The 23,625-nt window shown below is 47.4% G+C and overlaps 1 protein-coding gene across 1 annotated transcript in view; it reads right to left on the minus strand.

Moving 5' to 3' along the window:
- Positions 1 to 597: 597 nt before the first annotated feature.
- Positions 598 to 23,625, minus strand: part of LOC142768663 (lipase member J-like) — a 33,378-nt gene continuing 10,350 nt past the window's right edge. The window contains exons 3-9 of the mRNA XM_075870683.1: positions 15,989 to 16,103; positions 14,280 to 14,430; positions 13,003 to 13,095; positions 11,622 to 11,777; positions 10,029 to 10,100; positions 3,214 to 3,279; positions 598 to 865 (exon numbers count right to left, since the gene is read on the minus strand). Coding sequence (XP_075726798.1) covers positions 599 to 865; positions 3,214 to 3,279; positions 10,029 to 10,100; positions 11,622 to 11,777; positions 13,003 to 13,095; positions 14,280 to 14,430; positions 15,989 to 16,103 — 920 coding nt within the window. The 3' untranslated portion in view covers position 598. The remainder of the gene's footprint in view (positions 866 to 3,213; positions 3,280 to 10,028; positions 10,101 to 11,621; positions 11,778 to 13,002; positions 13,096 to 14,279; positions 14,431 to 15,988; positions 16,104 to 23,625) is intronic.

Consider the following 23,625-nt stretch of genomic DNA (forward strand, 5'->3'; position numbering starts at 1 on the left):
TTTGAAATCAGGAGATGCCACAGGACGTAAGCAAAGGTAAGCGCAGTAAGGCATATGCTGGTAAGAAGTGGTCATAAAACCTTTTAAATAGATGTGGATGAAAAAGTAAAAAAAAAGCACTACCTTTGAAACCTCACATGGTCTAATACATATTCTGCGTAGGTGACTCGGAAGTGAAAGGCATGTTTTTGAATCGGTTTATCCCAAATCTGTAGTGTTGATCCTTCTCGCCCTTCTCCCAGCCAAACATTTCTGCACCACACTCAATCTTGCACTACCATCGGGGCCAGCACACCATTTGCCAAGCAACGATGTCACACGAACGCCATTAGCTGACGTCCTGATGACGTCACAAAATAACGTCAGTAATGATGTAATATGACATTGAGGTTATGAGACATTGGGTAGGCCAAGACATGCGTTTACGTTTACTCACTGATGCACCAGCCAAATGTTGGACTCTTTTTATTGCCTAAAATCTTTCATCATTCGTAGTAATGCAGCCGAAAATACGATCTTTCCAAGTATTTTCAGGTCTTGCAAAGCCTCGCAAAGCCTTTTGACTGACGAGAAAAAAAAAATAATGTTTGCCTTAACCTCAACAAGTGGGTACAGGGTTACAGGCATTTTGTACTGATTGCGGGACCAAATGTCTACAGTCTTCATTGGTCGAGGTACAGTTCTTGAAGAGCTCTACCATGTGATGGTGGAGTATATCAGTAGCATTGTAGCCGTAGATGAAGTCAAGATGACCGAATAGGGGATCCGGCACGGTCTGATTCACCACGAGGATGCTTCGTAGACGCTCGGCAAGGTCGTGCACGTCTTGTGGATTAGCGAAAAATGTCACCATCTCCCCGGTATACTGCGAAGGAAACGTTATTTTTCTCTTAAGGATATGGTGGCGGATGTCCCTGTGAAAACCAGAGGTGGTACAGTTTTTAACTGGGACTGAAGTCTCCCCAGAACAAGGCACTGAAAACTCGCCAGGACAAGTGTTTACACAATATCTTGAAAAGGAAAAGACTGCAAAATATAATGAAAGGTTCGAGACCTCATGTCGCAATTTCAATAAGAAACGCGTTTTTTAAACTTCGTTTGAAAATAATAAATATCGGCGCGTCAAGCCACTGGAAAAACCGGCCTTCGCACTGAACGAAGGAGTCGATCGAATAACTGCGCACCCGTCACTGAGGGACACCACAATCTGCTTTTAACAATAATGTTTATATATTATTAGGCATCTTCTCAGTTTCGTCAGATGCATACAGCGTGTTAGTCGTCGTTTCAAAGAAGTCGTGAAACATTCGCTCTAAAGCGACAATGCGAAGCCGCCGGCGTCCACACACACTAACTATGTGACGTCATCATAAGTAATGCTTTGCCTATCGAGGAACGCGGAACTCTTCAGAACTTGCAATTTCGTGCAACTGAGACACTCATAAGCGTTTTTGTCACACGCAATCGGTGCTAACTTGAACTCTGACGTCATATTAGGCAGCGTTCTTGTGGAACGCGGATCGCGTATGGCAGACGCCGATGATCGCCTTTTGCACGTGCTCGATATCCCAGTGAGTTGCGCGTTCCTCGATAGGCAAAGCCTCTATGCAGGTCCACTCGGGCTGATGATACATTTAGTGCATATAGCAGTCGATGGTGCCGCATTGTCGTTGTAAAGCGACCATTTCACAACCCCTTGAACAACGAGGAAAGTGATTCCGGGCATCTCAGATGATTCACACGCCGGAGGGTCGAAACCAAAAAGCAGTATATCCGCGCTCAGATTGTAGCCTGAATAATCGCTGAACTTACTACTGGTAAGTTTAGACGAATGGCACAGCTTGATTCCGTTTCTTATGACATCGCCTAATTGCTTTGCGCACGCTAGAAGAGGCACATGAGCTATGTTTACACACTGGTAAGCCATGACGGGGTGTAGCGGATCTCGTTACTTTATCAACGACGGATTTTCGTAACGTCATCCGATACGCACGATGGCTGATGGAGCAGCTGCCTGTTTCGGTTTCTGTTTTGACTTGATGTTTTTTGCTTAATTAAAATTATTGACTAGTGCCAGGACAAAATTAACCACCCTAACTTTTGCAGGACTACCAATATTCTTAGAAAACAGCATTATTTCATTATGATCGAAAATTCACCGGAGTTCTCCTTTAAAGAAAGAAATATAACTGAAATTCCAAATATCAGGGCTGATTGCGCAAATAAAATTTAGTCTTTCCGCTTCAACCCAGCAGTACCTTGTGCCACGTTCTTGCCGGTGATAAGTTTGCGTACAAGATGTGCTGTCCGAGAGATTGTCACTAGTTATTTATTCTGTAATAAGAAGAGAAAACTGAGCTCGGCCAAACTTTATTTGCCCTACTAGTTGAAAAAAACCAAGTCATAGTTACTACAATAATTTATTGGTGGACCCGGACAAAGGTTCATTTATTTTAAGTAAAGTTGTTTTTTCTCTTTCCCACTGAAGTTTATCGATTGTAGGCGAGACAGCACCTGGCAGACCTATTACGAAGTGGTGGATGCTATGTGCATCCTTGAGCACACTGTATGTGTGTACGCCGGAATGCGTGCCGCACGTGCTGATGGCGTACCTATACAGCAGAATGAAGCTTGTCACATACGCAACTGGTTAGTGGCGAGATTTTCAGCCAGCTAGCACACCGTCATACCTCACCGTCATTTGTCTACGTACTACGGAGCTCAGCGATGACTGGATGAGCTCTATGGTGGGGTGCTTTTCCACAAACAACGGGCGCACGTGCCGATCCAGGGGTTGTTATAAGTAGGTGCCACTGATAGCGCCGTGTGGCCGTGTGGCTCTGCTTCCGGCTCGTAAACCCGTGTTACCGCTAGGCGTTATTGCGACTGTAAAATTGGCATCAGTTTTAGTGTAGGGGAACGAGGAGGAGAGGTTGAGGAAAGAAATAGACGCCACTTCTGCATTCCTATTTGGGAGTGCACTTGCATTAATGTCACTACCACGAGAATTTAGGGCGTTAATTGCTCGCTCCTCGTCATTGACTGTGGTGGTTATCTTGCCTGCCAATGACCGGTCTTTTGGAACTACAAGAGAAATAACAACTTCAATAAACACAAAGCCGTAATTCGTGAGGAGCAGTTGAATATATCTGACGACGGCGATGACGGACTGCAACGTATAAAAAATTGTGTTCTTTGAGGTAAGCAGCATACCTGTCCATATATCGCCGTGTTATTCTTCCCGTAATCAAATAGGACAAAATTCCTCGTCTGGTACATCTGTAACAAAACAAAATAAAACAAACTAATTTCTCCCCTCTCCATGCACATAAATAAAGCAGGGAGCGTAGACGAGAGCAGCTTTGCCAATTCACCTTTATGCCTGGCACCTGTGCATTTATGGAACAGTTCAATGAAACACTAAATTAAACCATTCCGCCAATTCGATGGCAATTGTGTTCTAAAAACCTTTCTAAGCACTGAGCTTTAGAAGTAGGAGAAACACGCCAGATCCACGAAGTGAATGATGATGAGCGTGCGAAGCAGTGCGATTGTTCAGTGTTACCGTAAATCCTTTGTGGCATGGTTAACTCACAAGTGCATATGAGTGATGAAGTGTTAGACAGTTAAATACATTGTCTCTTTGTCATACATGGTAAGTTGGGTTAAGTAGCGAGCTTCGTTTTGCTTTCATTGTTACTGCTTTGTGATATCGTATCTTGTTTCAAGTTGGCAAAAACGAAGTCCGTGCATATTCCCGTCAAGTTCGTTGGTTGTTTCAAGCCACACAAAGTGCATGGTAGAACATATCGAGGCATCATATGCTGCAAAAGTCAGTTATTGTATGTGATTGTCATTGTCATGACCGTCATCAGCGTAATTCTCACCAAGGCTGCTGCGCAAGCCAATGAACAAGGTGGTAGAAACATTTATTGCCACTGTGTAGCGTGGGGGCCGAGCCCCCTCATGGCACGTGGGTGCACCCTCGCAGTGAGGAGGCACCCTTACAAAGCAAAGGAAAGCCCTTGAAGTGCGATCCTCTTCATGGCGCACGAGATGATCCGGCGCTGATCGAACGCAGAAGTGCTGGTCATGATGGTCTCCCAGTATGACACTGCCACAGCCGGAGGTGGGGGATGTGGGAAGGTGGGACATGTGAGGAGGATGTGGAGGAAGTCTCCTGGTTTGTCGCAAAGTTTGCATGAAGAGGGGAAATGGTCTGGGTAACGGGCGTTTAGTAATACGGGATATGGAGCAGTTCGAGTTTGTAGGCGTCGCCAATGTGTGGCCTGCGCTATGTTTAGGGATGGGGCTGGGGGTGCGTATATTCTTCGTTGTTCCCGGTAATACGATAGAATATCACGAAAAGAGAGCAAGCGCTCCTCGACCTGTGGAGGGGGCTCCATTTCTCCTGCCCGGAATGTGAGACCTCGGGCTAGAGAATGAGCCTCCTCGTTGCCAAGGAGGCCGGCATGTGCTGGCGTCCAGATCAGGGTTGTGGAGCACTGAGGCTGCCAGAAGCGTAGCAAGCGAGCAGCGCTACATGATATCAGGCCATTGGCGTAGTTAAGAATAGCTGATTTCGAGTCGCTAATGATAGTGGTGGCAGGTGTGGAGATGAGAGCAAGCGCGATGGCTGCCTCTTCTGCCTCTGTGGAGGAATTTGTGACAATTGAGCAAGAAGTTAGGAGATTTGCCTGATTGTCAGCCACCGCAAGGGCCATGCGGGATCTTGACGCATATTCCGCTGCGTCAACGTAGACTACATTCTGGTCCTCGCCATATTGTCTCTGGAGGGCCCGGGCCCTTGCCTTTCTGCGTTTCTCGTCGCGCACAGGATGCATGTTCTTGGGAATGGGCGGTACGTTTAGGTGAGAGCGGAGGTTAGAAGAAAGAGGGACCCTTCCAGGTGATTCTGTTATTGGGGATAAGTCTAATTGGGTCAAAAGAGCGCGGCCACTCACCGAATTAGACAGACGACATATTTGTGCCGTAAAGGTGGCTTCAGCGAGTTCCTCAAATGTATTATGTACACCAAGTTTGAAGAGTCTGTCATTGGATGTGCTTGGGGGAAGGCGTAGAGCTGTTTTTGTGCAACTTCGTAGAAGCGCGTTAATGCGGTCTCTCTCTTTTTGTCGGAGAGGTAGGTATGGGAGGGCATACGTGGTGCGGCTGACGATGTAAGCCTGGGTGAGGCGAAGCGTGTTTCGCTCGCGTAGGCCAGCCCGACGGTTCGCTATGCGACGAATCAGCCGAATGGTCTGCTGAGCATGTGTTTGGAGAGTCCTGATGACTTCTCCATGTGCGCCATGTGAGTAGAGTACTAGCCCTAGCACCCGAATTTTTGAGACAAGTGGGATGGGGTGGGCACCTAGCGTGAGAGAGATAGGGGGAATGGCTGAAGCATGCTGCTTCGGTCGGTAAAGAAAGAGCTCTGATTTGGAAGGGGAGCAGGTAAGGCCACGTTCTCGAACATATGTGTCGATGGTGGTTAGTGCCAACTGTAAGTGTTCTTCTATTTCGGCGTCACTACCACGGTTTGCCCAGACGGTGATGTCGTCGGCATAGAAGCTGAAGTGGATGTCGGGGATCTGACCCAGTTTTTGGGGCAGATGTAGAAGTGCTATGTTAAAAAGAATAGGTGAGAGGACTGCTCCCTGGGGCGTACCACGGGCTCCAAGCGTGATGCCTGGCAGGCTGTGATCGCCAAAGGTAAGTGTTGCTGTGCGGTGGCTGAGGAAGTCGCGGACGTAGTTGTACATCTTTACGCCGACTCCCAGGGTTATAAGGTTCTCTAGAATAGCTGAGTGCGCAACGTTGTCAAATGCCTTTGTTAGATCTACTCCTAAGATAGCTCTGGTATCGCAGGTTTGAGAGTCAAGAATGTGATGTTTTAGTTGTAGGAAAACGTCCTGTGTGGAAAGTCCAGGGCGAAATCCAAACATGCAAGCAGGCAAGAGATTCTTGCCTTCTAGGTACTGGCAGAGCCTGGTTTGGAGTACGTGCTCCACGAGTTTGCCGACACAAGAAGTGAGGGATATGGGCCTGAGGTTAGACGTAAGGAGAGGTTTCCCAGGTTTGGGTATAAAGACAACCTTGGCCTCTTTCCATTGTGGTGGGAGGATGCCCCTTAGCCAGCACTCATTAAAGTATTCAGTAAGCTCGGCAATTGATTGGTCGTCGAGATTACGGAGTGCTTTGTTGTGAATATTGTCCGGACCGGGGGCTGAGGAAGTGTTTAGTTTCTGTAGTTCGGCTTGAACTTCGGCTACTGTAATGGGTTGGTCGAGGAGCTCATTAGGAGGACCTGTATAATCGGGATACAATACGGCAGGGTATGTTGGGAAGTACTGATTTCGAAGTTCCTGTAGTAGTTCTGGTGGAGGTTTATCGCAAGTATGTAGGAGTTTGGTGAGGTTGTGTCTTTGGGTAGTCTTTGACTGAGTTGGGTCAATTAAGTGTCGGAACAAATTCCAAGTCTGAGGCATACTCATATTGCCATCTAATTTGTTGCAAAGCGATTCCCAGTTCTGTCGCGAAAGAGTGGCTGCATGGGTCTCTATCTCTTTGCTCAGGCGGGCCAGGCGACGTCTAAGAGTTCGGTTCCAACGCTGGCTTTGCCAGCGTCGTTCTAGGCTTGTTTTAGCGTCCCATAAATGTAGGAGACGAGAGTCAACTGTGTCGCTTGGGCAGTCCTCTCGTACTAGACGAGTTGCGGATCGGACATCACTCCGGAGTTGTTCTGACCATTCAGTGATGTCCGTGATAGAGGCGTGGGTGCGTGTTGCCCTATAAGTGCGGAAAAAATCCCAGTTGGTAAAAGTGGAACCTCTGAGAACCCTGCGGGGTAGTTGCATATTTAAGAGAATTTCGATAATGTAATGGTCACTACCCAAATTCTCTTGTGTGTTGCACCATGTGGCATGAGGGAGGCGATGTGCGAACGAGAGATCTGGTGTAGTGTCCTTGCAGACACTATTCCCTATGCGTGTCGGAAAGGCAGAATCGGTGAGCAGTGAGAGGCCGGCTTGCTGCGCTGCTAACCACACCCGACGTCCTTTTGGTGTGTCGCGCGGATAACCCCAGGCTGTATGTGGGGCATTGAAATCTCCCACGACGAGTAGGGGGCACTTATTGGCTATGCGTTTCGCGAGCGTAAAGAGGCGCTGGAAGTTGCCCTGTAAGCACTTAGGGCTGCTGTATACATTCAGGATGAAGAGGCTTTTAGCTCTGGCATGTTGCGGCACAAGCTCAATTAAGAGGTGATCAATGTCTTGGACTGCTAAACAGTGGGAGATGGTGGTGATTGAGCGATTAATTAGAAACGCCACCCGAGAGGGTGTAGGGGATGTGGGTGTAATAGAAGTATAGCCGGGTAAGGTTAGGGGGTTGGAGGGTTCTTGTAGGGCAAGGATATCGGGTCCCGCAGCGCAAGATAGCAGTTGGTGGACAACATGACGCTTCTGGCCAAAACCTCGGCAGTTCCACTGCCAGAGTGTCAGATTACGGTTTAGAGCTGCCATCATGAGAATTGAGAAGGGGCGTAGCCGCCGCGCAAGGTTGGGAGTCGTTAGTGACGTCAGGGAGTGGATTGTCTTGCCCTTCAGTTGCTTTGGGCTTCTTGCGTTTACTTGGGGTGAGATCCCGTTTTGCAAGGCATGTTGCGAACAAATTGAGCTGTGATTCAAGATTGTTGTAGCGGTCAGTTAATGTTTGAGCTAATGCATCAAGACGATGATTAAGTGCTGCATTGTCTGTTGTTACACGGATTACCGCATCTTGGAGCGTTGTGCATTCCTGATTGATGCTGGTGATACCTTCCTGCAATTTTGCCTCAAAACGAGCAGTAAAAGACTCAAGCATGGTTGGAATATCGGCTAGTGAGCTGTGTGTTGAGGGACGCGGGGTAATGTCCTGATTTGTGTGCCGAGGAAATGCCGTGTCGATATCTAACTCAAGCGAATCAGAGCAGGATGTCGCGTTGACATGGCTGGGTGGGAAAGACATGCTAGAGGTGTTGGGTGGGTTGTGCGCAGGAGTTTGGGATGTAGTAGGAGTTGGGGTAGGTGGAGTGGCATGGCTTGTGGCGAGAGTACTTATCTGGGTCTCCAGCTTCGCGATGTGTTCTCGAAGGGCAGCGGCTTCAGCTCGGGCTGCTTGAGCTTCTGCTTTGGCTGCCGCTGCCTCCTCCCGAGACTTGGCCAGAGCGTCTTGCAGACTGGAAGTCACTGTTGATGATAGTGCGTTCTTGCAGGGCGAACGGGGAGGGCCCCAATCTTGTTTAAGCGGCTCGGTCCAGGCTTGCTTGGGTTGGCTGAGTTGGCTGGGCTGAGTGGGTCCCGCTGACAACTGGGGGAAGTTGTCCCCGTGTGGAACCGGTTCTTGTCGCTGCGTTTGAGGTTGCTTTGTCGTTTTGCGTGGCTGGTGAAGGTTGCGTCCTTTGCATGAACCAGTGCCGGTAAGATGAGGGCCCTCGCACAGAATGCACTTAGGCGTGCAAGGAGGTTCCTGGGGTGAGTGTTGGCTGCCACAGCGTGGGCAAAGATTAGTCTTGGGGCTTGGGCATACGTCGTGACGATGGCCCGGTAGTCTGCAGTTCGTACAAGCATCCGGACTTCCGCGGTATGGAGTACAGCGGTGAATGGCTCCCATGTATTTAATGGAATGTGGCACCTCATTGGCGTCGAAGGTGATGAGAATGGAGTGCGTCTTCCCCATTCGTCGGGCTGCGAGTATAGAGTATTCAGGATTCCGTTTGACCAGGTCTTCGTACAGCTGGGTTGGCGTCTCGTCGTCAAAGGCGTTTGAGATGACCCCTCTTGTAGCTCCTGGTGGGGGTGCCACGTAAGCCATGCAGGGGTAAGCATGGCCACCAATGGTGAGTGAAGTCAGCGTCTTTAGGAGCTCGGCTGCGGCGGAGTGTGTTGTAGCTGCCGTGAATGTATTATTAGTGGGGTGTATGCGCAGGCAGAAATCATCGGGCAGAGTGGTTTGAAGTGCGGCCTGCACTGCCTTCATGAGTCGAGGCGTTGGGACATCTAGGAGTCGCAGTTGACCTCGCGGACGAACAACGACGCGAATAGCGTTCGGTGGGAGTGGCGGCAGTTGCTTGCTGCGTTTTACAATGATGCGCGTCTCCTTGGTAGCAGGTGGTAGGTGGGTTGGCGTCTTGCCTCTTCCAGTTGCAGCTGCTTCGACGCGCATGGCGTTCGGGTTGGTCTCCTTGACGGTAGCGTTGGGTTGCGAAAGTGGTTTCTGTGAACAGGCTGGTCGAGACGCATAGGCTTTATAGAGAACTGGTGTCCAATTGCCTGCCTGGAGCTCTTCAGCGGAGATGGTGTGGCCCTCAACCGTTACTTCCATAATAACGGGAGGCGTTGCTGCCAGTGTCGACGAAGGAGCGGAGTCTCAGAGAGGCTTAGCTCGGATGCTCAGCGTCTCGGTTCATGAATTGTTGCACACAGAACGTCGGAGCTTGCCCGGAATGGGCGTCGTCTCTGTCTTCCTCAGACCCTTATGTCGCTGTTCGAACAGGCTAGTGACCGCAGGAAAGGTTGGTAAAGAGTAGCACGTACCGTTTGCCGGAGCCGACGTTGCAGGCATCCGCTCACGTTGGCCCCCTAGCGGCGAATCCCCAGCCAATGAACAAGCCTTGACCTTGAAGAGATTTGCCCCTAAGACTGCTCTATGAAGTCTCCTAAAAATCTTATAATAATGTCTAGCTTGCTTAGAGCACAATTTCACTCATTTTTTAAAACAAATATTTACATAGGGTTCAGCAGACACCGTCGTAAACGACGACTTCACTACGCGTTGGTTCCGAAAACCGCGCGATACTATGGGGACGTGTATCATTTTTTTTTTACATTCTCTTGCTTACAGGGAATGTTCTCCAGGCAAAAGTTGTAGTTCGGGTATTGTGACATTGCGATTCAATAAAACTAGAGCAATCTTTTCCCCCTCTCCAATTATATGATTACCACAGGGGAGTGTGTACAACAACAAATGAGTGAAAGCAGTCGACTTACCTGGGCATAGTGAAGCACGTTCTTGCTGGAGGAGCCTACAGGTAAGTTGTTCACGTAGACGGGTACCCTCGTCTGTGTGCGTCAGTGCATAAGTTTAATAATACGTGAGGTTTTCCATCCCAAAACAATGGTATGATTATTAGAGACGACATAGGGGGACACTCCAGAAATTACTATCATTAGATGTTCTTCAGCAAGCAGTGACATCGCACAGTACACTGGACTCTACCGTTTGCCTTCATCTTAATGCGACCACCATGACCGGGATCAAAACCGTGACCTTCGCGTCAGCAGCCGAGCAACCTGGCCAGATACAACGAGGCATACAGTACAGAAGTTACTACGAGAGCCTTACTCAGAACTCTGACAGCGTTTAAGGTATCTGTGTAGTTGCACTGCGAGATTTTTAGTAACCAATAACAGGAAACATTAGCGCATCCAAGACCGGACAAAGCGAAGCACACGTAACACACACACAGGGCGCTAACTAGTGGTATTTATGCGGGTTATCTGCGTTTCGCTCAGCCTTGTCTTCGATGTTTCGGTCTGCATGGATTCTCAACACAGCATATTAAAATGATTGATTTGATTGATTGATTGATTGATATGTGGGGTTTAACGTCCCCAAACCACCATATGATTATGAGAGACGCTGTAGTGGAGAGCTCCGGAGGTTTCGACCACCTGGGGTTCTTTAACGTGCGCCCAAATCTGAGCACATGGGCATACAGCATTTCAAGTCTCCATCGGAAATCAAGCAGCCACTGCCAGGATTTGAACCCACGACCTGCGGGTCAGCAGCCCAGTACCTTAGCCACTAGATCATCGTGGCGGGGCCAGCATATTGAAATGAATAATTTGCTGCTAAGTGCCAGAACGACGTGATGATTAAAAGACATGGCGCTGTAGGAGGGACAGATAAATTTCGATCACCTCAGCTTGTATATTATGCACATAATTTATTCATACGTGCGTGTGTGCCTAAGGTGTGTGTGGGGTTGCGTATGTTCGCGTTTTTCGCATTTGGGTTTCATGCAAATCTGTAATCCACGAAATGACAGCAACCTTGCTGATGCATTTATGTATATCACAAATGTGTATTTAAAGACAACTTAACAGTGGTAATTTCTCAGCTCAAACCTAATTTATGAATTCAGCGTAGCATTGCTTTAACTATGCCAGTCTTACATTTCACTATTTCTAGGTGTCGCTAAGCTTCCTTTTCTTCTCGAATGAACATGAGCACATTTGAATGGTATTATTAATAATTAAAAATATGTGGACTCAATTTGTGGAAGGAGGTAAAAGAGTGGCACTTAAGGCAAAAGCTAATTCACCCTTATCTTATGTAGTGAGTGTATACGATAAGGTACAGAGAGGCTCACGGCGAAGTAAGGAAAGATACAGCAACTGCATGCGCTTCGCGATATCTCTACCAATCTGCTCACAGTCACCATTTGTTTTTTGAAAGCATTCGTTTAGTGGGCCCGCTCTCTTTAGTATCGGAGGAACGTACCCATGCCATGACACATACATACACGACCAACACTTTCCACTGCAGTATATGCATAATAAGGTCAAGTTCTCTCTTACGCTGTTGTACTGTTTCGGATTCTTTCCATACAGGAAGGCCAGTGGCTTGTAGCAGAGGTTGCGGAAAAATCGGTGATCGCACAGCCAGGCAACCTTCTTTTGTCGCACTGCATTCGAGACCAAGAATCCACCATGCGTGAAGAAGTAGTTCACCGCCTGTAATGATTATGCGAACAGCAGCCCATTCTATAAAAACAGCACGAAGAATGAGAAACAAAAACCACGTGTAATATTTGAAGGCACGGACCTGCCACTGCACTTTCCAATGGCGTCAAATTGACGACAACTCATTGATATAGGAGTTATCGTAGATTTCACAGTCATGTATATAGATACATCCCGGCAACCTGGCTCATCGAGTTTTCGCCCATAGTGTAGGTGGGCGCGAAAAATTTCATTCAACCTTTGGACAACCTAACACGCTAGCGTTTCTGCGAACGCAATAAGTAGTTTTTAGCTCAACAAGCAAGATCAACAAGATTGTTCTTTGCTGAAGTAATGGTAGCTCTTGCGACAGAGTCAGGGCAAATCTGACCGATGGTGCAAGTGCATACAGGGTGTTTCAGCTAGCTTGCGCCTAGTATTATTTTAAATTTCGTGTACTTTATTGAAAAGCTGGAAAAGGAATAGTCTGGGCAGTTATTTCAGCATCAATGAAATATTATGCAGGTGCTGCACAAACGTTACAATCTTTTCTTTCAATATTTTTGCTGGAGGTATACTATTTCGAAGGCTAGTTGAGCACTGCTTAACATTTACCCAGCTTAAGAGATTGGTATGCAGGCATGTTAGCATAGATGAAATATCCTTGTTCTTCAATATAAGTGTTACAAAGTTTGCATGTTAGATTTCTTGCCAGTTTTATTAATTAAAAAGGAAACTGAGCAATACTTGCTAGCTAACCGGCTTGGAGAATTGGAGCCAATATCATGACGCGCTTTTATCGGCTGTGAATAGTACTGGGCCAATCCGGCACGTGTATCGTATACGTTTTCTTATGTAATACGAAGCGCAAATGATCTGAAACACATTGTGCAAATGAAAGACAGGCACCTTGTACGTTCGGACAGCCTCTCCAGTTGGCGGTCCGGTATGGGTTACGGCGGTGAGTGAGGCTTCACCAATATAATAAAACGAGTGTGCACGCTGTTGCCAAAATTTTACATTATATGGCAGGTAGGATGCAATTCGCTGAATGCTTTTCGATTTCCTGTTTCCACCGGGCGAGATGCTGCTACCGATCAAGGTGTTTGCGTACAGTATACCGGCATTCGCCGAAAAGAAAATGCACTTTCTGGAGGCATATTTGCAAAGTGCTCGTAAATGATGCTGCTACAGTTAAGTGTACAGACAGAACGTTGGTCAGGCAGAGATTGCGTACCTTGACTAGCTTTGAGAAAGGAACGAGCCACCTCATCGGAGATGTGAAGTGCGTGACGTTTGCCACCGGAGCATAGCCGACGAGAATGTTCACCTGAAAACAAAATTAGTTACTAATCAGCAGTTGTCTCCTGCATTCTCCAATTCTACGATGTCCATCCTTACGCCGGCTGTGAATACGCCAGCTGTGAAGAAAGAAAGAAGAAGATGGCTTTGGCCTTCACATCACCTTACAAGATTGCAAAAGAAGCCGGCGAGTGTTTGCGCGCATGTTACAAGCACGTACTCTATCTAGGATGGTAACTGTTAGGCCATGTTGGCTGAAGCTGGCTAACTGATAGGACACATTTTGGTTTTACTGAAGGATAAGAACTGATTATCAGCTTTAACAACACAACATTGCCTTCATTTGACCTCATTCGAGGTGTTGAGTTGTATACATTTTTTTAAGAGCGAAAACTGTAAATGACAGGGCAAAATCAAAGACCGTTCACTAAAGTGCCGCTAAACATCTCAAGCGGGTGCTCCATTAGTGACGTCGTTCTTAAAGTCCGCCACACGCCCTGTCTTCGGCATGCGCATGTCACCTCTCACCCAAGGAAAGCCATGAAGCAGGCAAAGAGGAGATACAGCCCGGGCTCGAGAGCAGGCCTGGGAGCCCAAGCGCAAGAAACAACTTACTGAAGATACGGCAGCTTTCCAGCCACGCTGAATGGCGAAGCAGAGCGCAAGCGCCAATGGCATGCGGATTCTGCTAATCAAGACGCCGAGCAGAACAAACTTCATGAATACATGGGACAGCGGCGAGCCGAAGAGACGGCGTTACGAGTAGAGCAGCGCCTAAGAGGCAAGGTCGGAAACGTGTTTGCCAGGGCCGATGTTTACTTTCGGTGCGTGTTCATTGAGCGGCTTCGGCTGGAATGCCAGCAACCGCCTGTGGCCGCAAGTTTCCGCTTTGCTGGTAAACAATCTTTACGGAGCGCTTGGACAGTGATTGTTAAATCGTTTGATTGTCAGGTAGAACTTGCGTTTTAACTCCATCTCGACCTGTAGCTGGTTTGTTTAGAAAAAGAGGTTAATGATTTAGAGCACTTGGTACTCTACTATGGGAGAGCTTAAAGCCGTCCCGTGAGCCTCAGCCCCAGAACTGATAATAAGGATCTAAATGATTTTACAGCTTGCAGTGCCAATAGAACTTTTTGACGAACGCTGGCGAAGCGTCAGTTTAGGTGAAACACCGTGTCATTGTTCATAGTGGCTCCGCTGTTGTTACTTTACCTTCTGGTTGTATTCTGGTCGCATAGAGAGAAGGACCAGTGAGGCTGTTGTTCCTTGCGATGTTGTCAGCAGGCCCACCTTCGTGCAATTTGTCATGTTCAAGATGTAATCGATTACGGCTGGAAGGTCTTGTGTGCCAATCTCCTCGAAGCTGAAATCACATTTCAACATAAATATTAGACCAGCAAAAAAGCTATGCACACTGGAAACCTTGAGGACTCTATGACGCTGTGTGAACGGAAATACCCCTCGTTCAAGCTACCATTCTATCCGTACAACAGCATGATTCTATTTCTCTGTGATGGTCTGATAATTTTTGACGTACGCACTGAAGTCATTGAAAGACAACGAAAGACCGAGGTCGCGATTGTGCGCAAGCCTGTGCTGTTTTGCGGATCTGACGCTGCTTCAGCGGGTGGTGACCTTGTTGAGATTCCGTGAATAATAAGTAAGGCTAATCAATAAACCTGGCTAAAACTGCTGCTCGTGAGAGTTGGTTTATGATAAAGTTGTACCTAATCGCATTTGGTGGAGGTGCTGTGTACCACCAAGCATCCTGGAGCTCCACTCTCATATACTGCCAGTGAGACCACACTAATTATTTTATACGAACATTGATATCGTGAAATGAATAATACATTATGTAACAAGGTATTAGTTTGCTGCACATCCCGACCAAATATTTTCCGCCTGCATCTTCCCACAGGGGAGCTCGAGTAAATCCGTCGCAGAGAGGGGGGGGTGAGGGGGTATCACGTGAACGCTACGTAATAGAGTATGGTAATACAATGCCTAATTGTTATTAAGTCTTAATTATTACTAATTATTGATCAATATGCGTGGTTTCACTCCCTGAAGCCACCATATGATTATAAGGGACGCCGCAGTGGAGGCCTCCGGAATTTCCGCCCAATTGGGGTTTTTAACGTGCCTTCAAATCTGAGCGCACGGGCCTACAGCATTTTTTCCTACACCAAAATTGCAGCCGCCGCAGCTCAGATTTGACCCCACGAAGTGCCGGTCAGTAGCTGAGTACCTTAGCCATTAGACCACCGAAGCAGGGCCATTCTTATCCATTGAATGAAGGAGAAGCGTTTCCTTTAACGAATGATGGAATGTTGATGTAGGGATGTGCCCCACTACTGGTTGAAGATGCTCTTGCTTCGATCGCATCTACTCGAGTTAAGCGTCAAGTCAAGCGAAAGCCAAGTAAAGACGCCTTTGAGTGAATTCAAAACCCGTGGTGGCTACTGAACGGTTGTGCAGCGCGAGCAGTTGATGTCATCGACACCTACACCAACGCTGACACCAACATGTCTGCGAAACGAGCTCTTTAATTAACGCTATCACGTAAACATCGCGTAAAAAGCACGTGCCCAGTTTAAACTTCTGTTTCTACATTTTTTCCGAACGCCATTTTCTTACTAGCAGACACTGCCTGCGTCAGCCTTGCGAGGTGAATGAAGGGGAGGAGAGCAGAAGTTTCCCGAATGTCTTCCTGAGCCGGCGCGATACGCAAGCATGCAGCACGAGACGCGACACGCGAGAATGCGCTGTGGGGGCGTGGACAGTGCTGCCGCCGACACCGAAGCGCGACATCATGCGAATAAGGAATGTTGCGCATTTATTATTCGTATATTTCATGATCCGCAAGTATTATAGTTTGGTGCAGTGTTAATGCCTCAAAAGACGTGAAATCACTGACTTGCCTCCAGTTCCAGAACCGTTTGTCGTTCGTGGTTAGATTTACATGGCGATTCGACTGTGGCACACCCCTGGTGTTTACGAGCCATACATCAAATCCAGCATCTGCTAAGAGGAATCCTGTAAAATATGAGAACCACAATAGAGTAGTCTGCTTCAAGACACAACTTTTTTTTTTGTATTCTACTTTTGTCAATTTGGAGAAACTATTGATCTCGTTGGTTTGATAAACTAACATGCTCACGATTCATACGACGTTTCATTCTACTTTAAGGGAAAATTGCTGTGTCGAACATAAACTTAGTGACAACACCAAATTATTTCTCCGGTTTTATCTACCAATTAGCGTACTTTAGAAATGTGGGTCACTAAAATAAACTTGCATCATCTGTTATCTGGAACTAGGTAATCGCATAGATGCCCTAAAGGGGGCATTTAATGTATACTGTAATCAAACGTGGCTAAAGGTGATATTCATTTACTTTGAGATTGACTAAAGCGCTGGGCAGAAGCTGCGATTAGTATGATCTATAAACAGTTGAATAAAACAGGTACATTAAGCGTATAACATTATTGCAAGGGGCAGCTTCGCGCACATGAAGTGAAAAAAAAAACTGGCAGATCCCACTGGGAATCGATGATATGCGAAGCACGAATGAGAAAGGTTAATATGCCTCTTTAAAACCAGCACAGCGTTACGAGGTGGAGGTAACTGATACCGTACATGACTTACGTGTCATGATTATCATGTTTGGATGTATCGTTTGCCTTTGTCATCTATTCACGTTACGTGATATTAAATTTAGTATATCTGGAACTAGCGAAACGCACGCGCGCACGCTATGAGCGTGGTATGTTGTTATGTTCTCACGTGACACTCGTGTCAGGATTATTATGATTGCACCAGTCATATATTTCATCATCCATTGACGTCACGTAACACCAAATTTGGTATATGTGGAGCTATCAAAATGACCACGAGCGTATAATGAAGCGCCCAATATACTCCAACGTAACGTTGACGCGTGCGCACTCTGGGGACAGCGACGCTACCTTAGCAAAACGCGAGCACTATATAGTCTGGCGCCAGGCATGACCAGCGCCAGCGCGGCCCGGAACGGAGGGAAGCCGGACACGCTGAAACGCGCATGCGTTAAAGCAACGAAGCGCGGCGCGTGCCTGCGAGTATATGGCAGGACCGGCGCTTGGCGTGCACACGCCGGCGTGACGCGACGAAATGAACGCCGGCGAGCACGCGCACCGCGTCACGTCAAAATGTATTGGCGCCTTCGCTGTGGCGAGTAGTCATGTTCTCACATGGCGTGCATCTCATGATTATCATGTTTGCACCAGTCACATACCTTCGTCATCCATTGAAGTCACGTAATACCAAATTTGGCACATGTGAAGCTAGCGAAATGGCCGCGAAGGCATCATAAGTTTGGCATGTAGTCATGTTACATGACAAGCATGTCGTGATTATCATGTTGGAATGTGTCACTTACATATGTCGTCCGTTGGCGTCACGTAATACCGAGTTTGGTACATGTGAAGCCAGCGAAACGGCCTCGAGCGCATCATGAGCGTAGCATGTAGTCACGTTGTTACATGACACGCATGTCATGATTTTCATGTGAGGCTCTGTCACTTGTGTTCGCCATGCAATCATGTCATGTCATACCAGTTTTGCGACATGCCATGTGAACAAAACTACCGCAAGACCTGCAGGACCATGACCAGTAAATCATGACATTCATGACATACATATCATCTATTTCATGTTATGACTGGTGAAATATGTTCTTCATACAGTCATGTTATGCCATACAAAGTTTGATATTGATACCTTTATCGAAACGGCCAGGAGAGCTAAAGGTTGTTGGCGGCTAGATAGAGATACGCTCAAAGTCGCCGAAGCTCACTAAGTAATGCTTCGCATTAAAAAAGCATAAAGATGATATTTATGACAAGGATGGCATAAAGGGAATTCTGTGGAAAACCACGGAGTGGATGAATACTTATGGAAAGAAAATCATGCACCGTTTCCCCAAAAGGAACCCTGATGGAATGCGAAGCAGCAATGGTGTTGACCCGGTTGAAACGGGCGTTGATGCGGGTGCTTAAAGAACAAATTGAAGTTAAACTCGGTGTAGCGTTTACTCGAATAAATAGTTGCTTGAAACGCAAAGGCACAGATGAGAGTCAGCTTGGGTTTGTGCAAGTTTCATGGAAGATAACTGAGCCGAAAGAGTGTTTCCACTCAACGTGTGGTCGAGCATTCTGGGTTGAGGGGAGGATGAAGTTAAGAAGAAGGTTGTTGCGAGCGAGCGGAGGAGCAGGCAGCTGCGCGCGCTGCGGCGAGCGTGCTGAGGGTGAGGGAGAAAGTGACGCCTGCGCACACCTGCGAGGGAAGCGTGTCAAGGGAACATGACGTCAAGGCGTGCTGCGGTGTGACTATACCACAGGCGTGACCTACTTGACACGGCTTCAACAGCTGCGGTGAGAAGAATGCGTTGTGGCATGTTCGTATGGACGCACGTACGTACGACGTTACCCACGTGAATCAAAGAGCTGCTTCACATCTAACAAACGCATCCCACTCTATTGCAACACAAAGTTCTACAACCACATGAACAGTCGAAAGAAGCGTGTGTTCCAGAGTCGATTAAAGAATGAGTTCTTGTTGTAAACGTCCCAGATTTGTGCACTACGTCGTCACGGGCTAAAATATGCCAGCGTACAAGGTTGGCTTGGAATGTAGACAACCTCTGCGGAAAGCTCTTATTCTAAGGTCATTTTCAGACAGGGCAGCCTGGTGTTTACTGAAAATATTTTTTTTTAAAGGAGCTCACACGGACACCTGAAGAATTTCAAACGTTTTCGAGGCAAAGGTAGATGCAGAAGCATGAAGAAATTATAAAGAAGATATCCTGTCTGGATACCTGCTCGTCAATTTTAGGAAATGAGAAGCACTTTTTCGTTATCTATCTATCTATCTATCTATCTATCAACTGACATTTGGACACTTTCGTAATCGTCTCCTTAGAAGTGTGGCAGCTTGGGCTAGTTGGTATGGCATGACGATAGTTATAGCGCGAGAACAAAACGGCGACACAGAGACAAGAAGCACACTTTCTTACAAGGTACCCCCTTTCGTGTCCTTCTTGTCTCTGTGTCGTCGTTTTGTTCTCGCGCTATAACTATCGTCTCCTTAGGTTGAACCAGTGAACAAATTTTATTACGGGGAGTTTGACACATATGCCTGGCTGCGGAAATCGCGAAAAACTTGCCGCGTACGTTATCAAGCGCTATATTCGAGACCATGCTCCAGGCACTTGTGGCACATACCTGCACACCACGGGCCGCGCTATGCTACAACGAGCAACGGGTGATTGACAGAGAACGGTGACACAGACATCGGTAATTTTGATGCGAGAGATTTTTAAAGGGGCACTCAGCAGGCCCTAAACCAAATTTTAGTTAGACAGTGGAAGTTGTTGGGTGTCGGATGAGGAACATATTCCCACAATTTTTTTTTTTGAATAGGCTCACGGAGAGACGCTACACGAGCGCCGACGAGTGCAGACGCCCTTCACGTCAGCTCCTGCTTTCATGAACAACTTCGCAGTGAAAATCACCACGTGCGTTTCTCAGAGTGATACCAGAAGATTCGCCTCGTCATCCAAATTCTCAGGATACCAAAGACAAGGTGGGCCAACTGTTTTTCATCTTTTTACGGCCTTTTCTTTGTGCACACCACACGAGACGCTGTTAAGCCTTGCGAAACAGGCCGGTTTCCTCAGGGAGCCGGCGCTGTAAACCCAATGGAATCCACCGCGTCGGCAAGCGACGCGCAAGACAATGCTGCTGATTCGAGGACGATAGACGTACAACACGATGATGATGAATCGCCAGCCACTACCGAGAGTGAAGAAGGCTGACACACCGAGAGTGAAGAAGGCTGACACACCGTCTATTACGGACGTCATCGAAAGGCCGGACATGAATCGGTCAAGGACGCTGATGGCGTCTATAGTGCTAGCAACTAGGTAGAACCCGGTTTTCGTAGCACACAAGCCAAAACGCAGGAAAGACAGATGAGTCGCATCGAAAAAGCGAGCAGAATGTCCAAGCTGTCAGCGGGAGACTACAAAATTGTCATCCGACCGAGGGGAGGCCTACGCGTAGTCGCACTCGGCCCAACCGATATACCCAGAGGCATACATGAAGCCGCGGCTACACCACCAGAAATCCGGCACTTCGACGCGATATGCCCCAACAAGACACAGAACATCATGATAGTGAGCACACCAGACCCCGACCGAGGTGACCAGTACAAAAAAATGGCAGCATATCCACGGAGTGAATGATGGAGATTGGGGCGAAGAATTCGTCCGTCCATTCGTTCTTGCTTCCGTCCGTCCATGCGTCCGTCAGTGTGACCATCCATGCGCCCATCAGCCCGTCCGTGCGTGCGTCTGCTCGTGCGTCCGTCCCTGCGTTCGTCCATGCAGCCGCACCTGCGTCCGTTCATGCATCCATCTATGCATCTGTCTATGTGTCCATTCGTTCATCTATTTAACACTCAAAGTACCACCATCTCGCATCTTTTCATCATATATTCCCCATATAGAAGCACCGCCATCCAGCGGACATTCCAAGGACTAAACGAGAGGTGGCACACGCACACTTTCTCACTGCTTGCGTTTCGAGTCTACTTCCCATCTTTAATCACCTCGAGTTCGTGGCATATACTAGTTCACTGTATTCATGGCACTGCGGCCGAACGCTCGCTAAACCTTTCGAAAACCAAGGAGGTTACGCCCAGCGAGTATGACGTAGCAACCCTTTCTTGTGAGATAGTGCTCAATGTACATGCCAATGGCTGCTAATGGTGATCGCAGCCTGCGCGTTAACTAAAAGCCGAATGCTCCTGTCTCTCATTCCCCATTACCAGCCATAGACATGTACATTGAGCACTAATTTTTATTGTTCAACAACGCACAGAAGAGGTCTCTCACCGGCACCACCTTGGAGGTCAAATTGTTATACTTGTTACATACTACGGGGGACGAACAGGTGCCATTATAAAAAGCTTCGCCCCTAAAATCATGAAAATACTTATACGCGGCAAAGAATATGAAGTGGCAGCGTATGAAACAGTGCCAGAAGATACAGCCAAGGGTATCATTAAAGGAATCGCACTTCAAGAAACGCCCGGTAGCGTTAGGGCGGCCCTTGTCACTGAAAGTAACCCCAGCATCATCACAGCGAAACGACTTGGTAATACTACAACGGTCATTGTGCTCTTCAGTGGAAACAAGGTACCCCCCAGTGTGTGCTATGATGGAGTAATAATACCGTGCATGCTATACCGCAAGCAAATCGACTACTGCAATCAGTGAATCAGACTGGGACATAGAAGTGACGTGTGCCCCTACCGCCAAGATGAACTTTGTGCTGGTTGCGGCATTCACAACCCCAGATACGACCACAGATGTGGCCCTAGTTGTCAAATCTGTGGAAAAGACCACGTTACAGCCGATAAAAGCTGCACGGCCAGGTTCAGAAACCTTACATTGTAAAACAGAGACAATGGGCCAGACTACGAGAACATCAAAGGCAAAGCTCATCTCCACCAAGAGGACGTCCACGAGAGCGCTCGACATCAAGATCCAGAAAACGACAGCAAACAAGATCCCGCTCCGGTTCAAGGAACCGCAGCCCTGCAAGCTCCCACCTCAGTTCCAGGTCGGGATCGACGTCTAAGGGACCAAAAAACAAGATGAGCTGGGCAGATAGAGTACGGGGCTTGCGACCGGAGAGAACTCAGGAGGTTAAAAATAATAACAGTAGCAATAACAACAACAGTTAAGAGTTAGAGCGGCTTAAAGATGAAAACAGACGAATGAAACAAATGATAGAACAGATGCAAGCTCAAATAGAACTCCTCATTATGAACGCGAATGTGGCAAAACCAGAAGCCCTAATATAACTAATACTGTAATGCAGAAGGAAACACCCATAGCCGACGATCGCATGGAGATAACTACCCCTCCGTTAAAACGAAAGGCCGAAACGCAGAAAACTCAACTACAGATCCCCCAAGCACTAAACAAGAAAGCATCTCGCAACAAACAAGGTTGGATAACATTGAGAAAAAGTAGACCAGCTATTAACCACGTTACAATCTATCCTGGAAACCACCACTAAGACGTCTGTTGATCTGACGGCACTAGCAGCCAGGGTAGAAATGCTGGAACGAGAAAGCACCCCAAAAACATCCGCAGACCTTCAGGGTGTAGTCGCGAACGTTCACCAACAACCGCAGGCACTATATCCCCTGCAGGCAACTCCAACAAAACCACCAACCCCTCTCACGCACCCACCTATTTTCACGCCTCCCACACAAATAACGAACAGTGACGGTGAGGCGTGGTAAAGGACAACTCTGCATATGGCAATGGAACTCAAGAGTATTCAGGGCTAAAAAATCGGTCATCCAGCAGTACATGCGACAAGGTAACAAGCGAGATGTTATTTTACTTCAAGAAACCCATAGCCTTGCCACACTACCGGAATACCAGTCAGTAAGTCCCGAGCGTGAAGAAGGAAATAAAGCTCTCACTACACTAGTAAGGAGAAAAATTACGGTTAGAACCCATAATCTAGTATGTGGATACAACTATATAATGACAGAACTTCTATCTAGGAAAACAAAAGGGAGCAGCAGATTTATTCTTAACGTATAAAGCAGTCCGTCAAATCACAGACAGCAATTTCACTCTGTATTTAGGCAGGCCGTGATAATAGCTGGCAACGCCCCGCTCATCATAGCAGGGAACTTCAACGCCGCATACGAGGCATGGGGGTACGGTTACACCACCCCCAAAGGGAAAATACACGATGAACAGCTTACTCTGATAACAGACCCGCATGCACACACACGCATAGGTACAAGCACCCAGCGAGACACAACACCGGTTCTTACAATAACCAGGAATGCCCCGGGGGCTACATGGCACAACACATTCGATGATTTAGGAAGTGACCATCGCATACCAAAACAGACGTACCATTCACCGATAGCGACAGGATTACGACCATATGTAACATGAGACGAATAGTTGACTGGGTGCCAATGGCGAAACTATACGCAGACTAAACACCAAAGTCACGAATGCGAGGAGACTGATTCGCAGGGTCACGTATAAACACCGAGGTATGAAATAAGCCCACATAATTCGTCTAATTCAGGCGTTCGTCATAACTCATATAACGTTCGTAGCAGCATACCACAACTGGCAAAAAGCTGAAACTAATAAAATAAATGCACTCATCCGGAAGGTCTACAAACAAGCGATAGGAATACCTGAGTATGCTAGCACAGACCTTTTTCTTCAGCTAGGACTACACAATACGCTTGAAGAGATTATAGAAGATCAGCGGATATCCCAGCTTGAAAGGCTCAGTAAAACTAAAACGGGAAGAAATATAATGAGTAGATTAGGGATCATGTACCAGGCACAACATGGTGTCAAAAATGACATCCCTAATACAATTAGAGCTAAGATCATTTCTAACCCGATACCGAAAAACATGACCCCCATTATCAACATGGACCGCCGAAAACACCGAGCAA

This window comes from Rhipicephalus microplus, chromosome 8, assembly GCF_043290135.1.
Source record: "Rhipicephalus microplus isolate Deutch F79 chromosome 8, USDA_Rmic, whole genome shotgun sequence".
Taxonomy (NCBI): domain Eukaryota; kingdom Metazoa; phylum Arthropoda; class Arachnida; order Ixodida; family Ixodidae; genus Rhipicephalus; species Rhipicephalus microplus.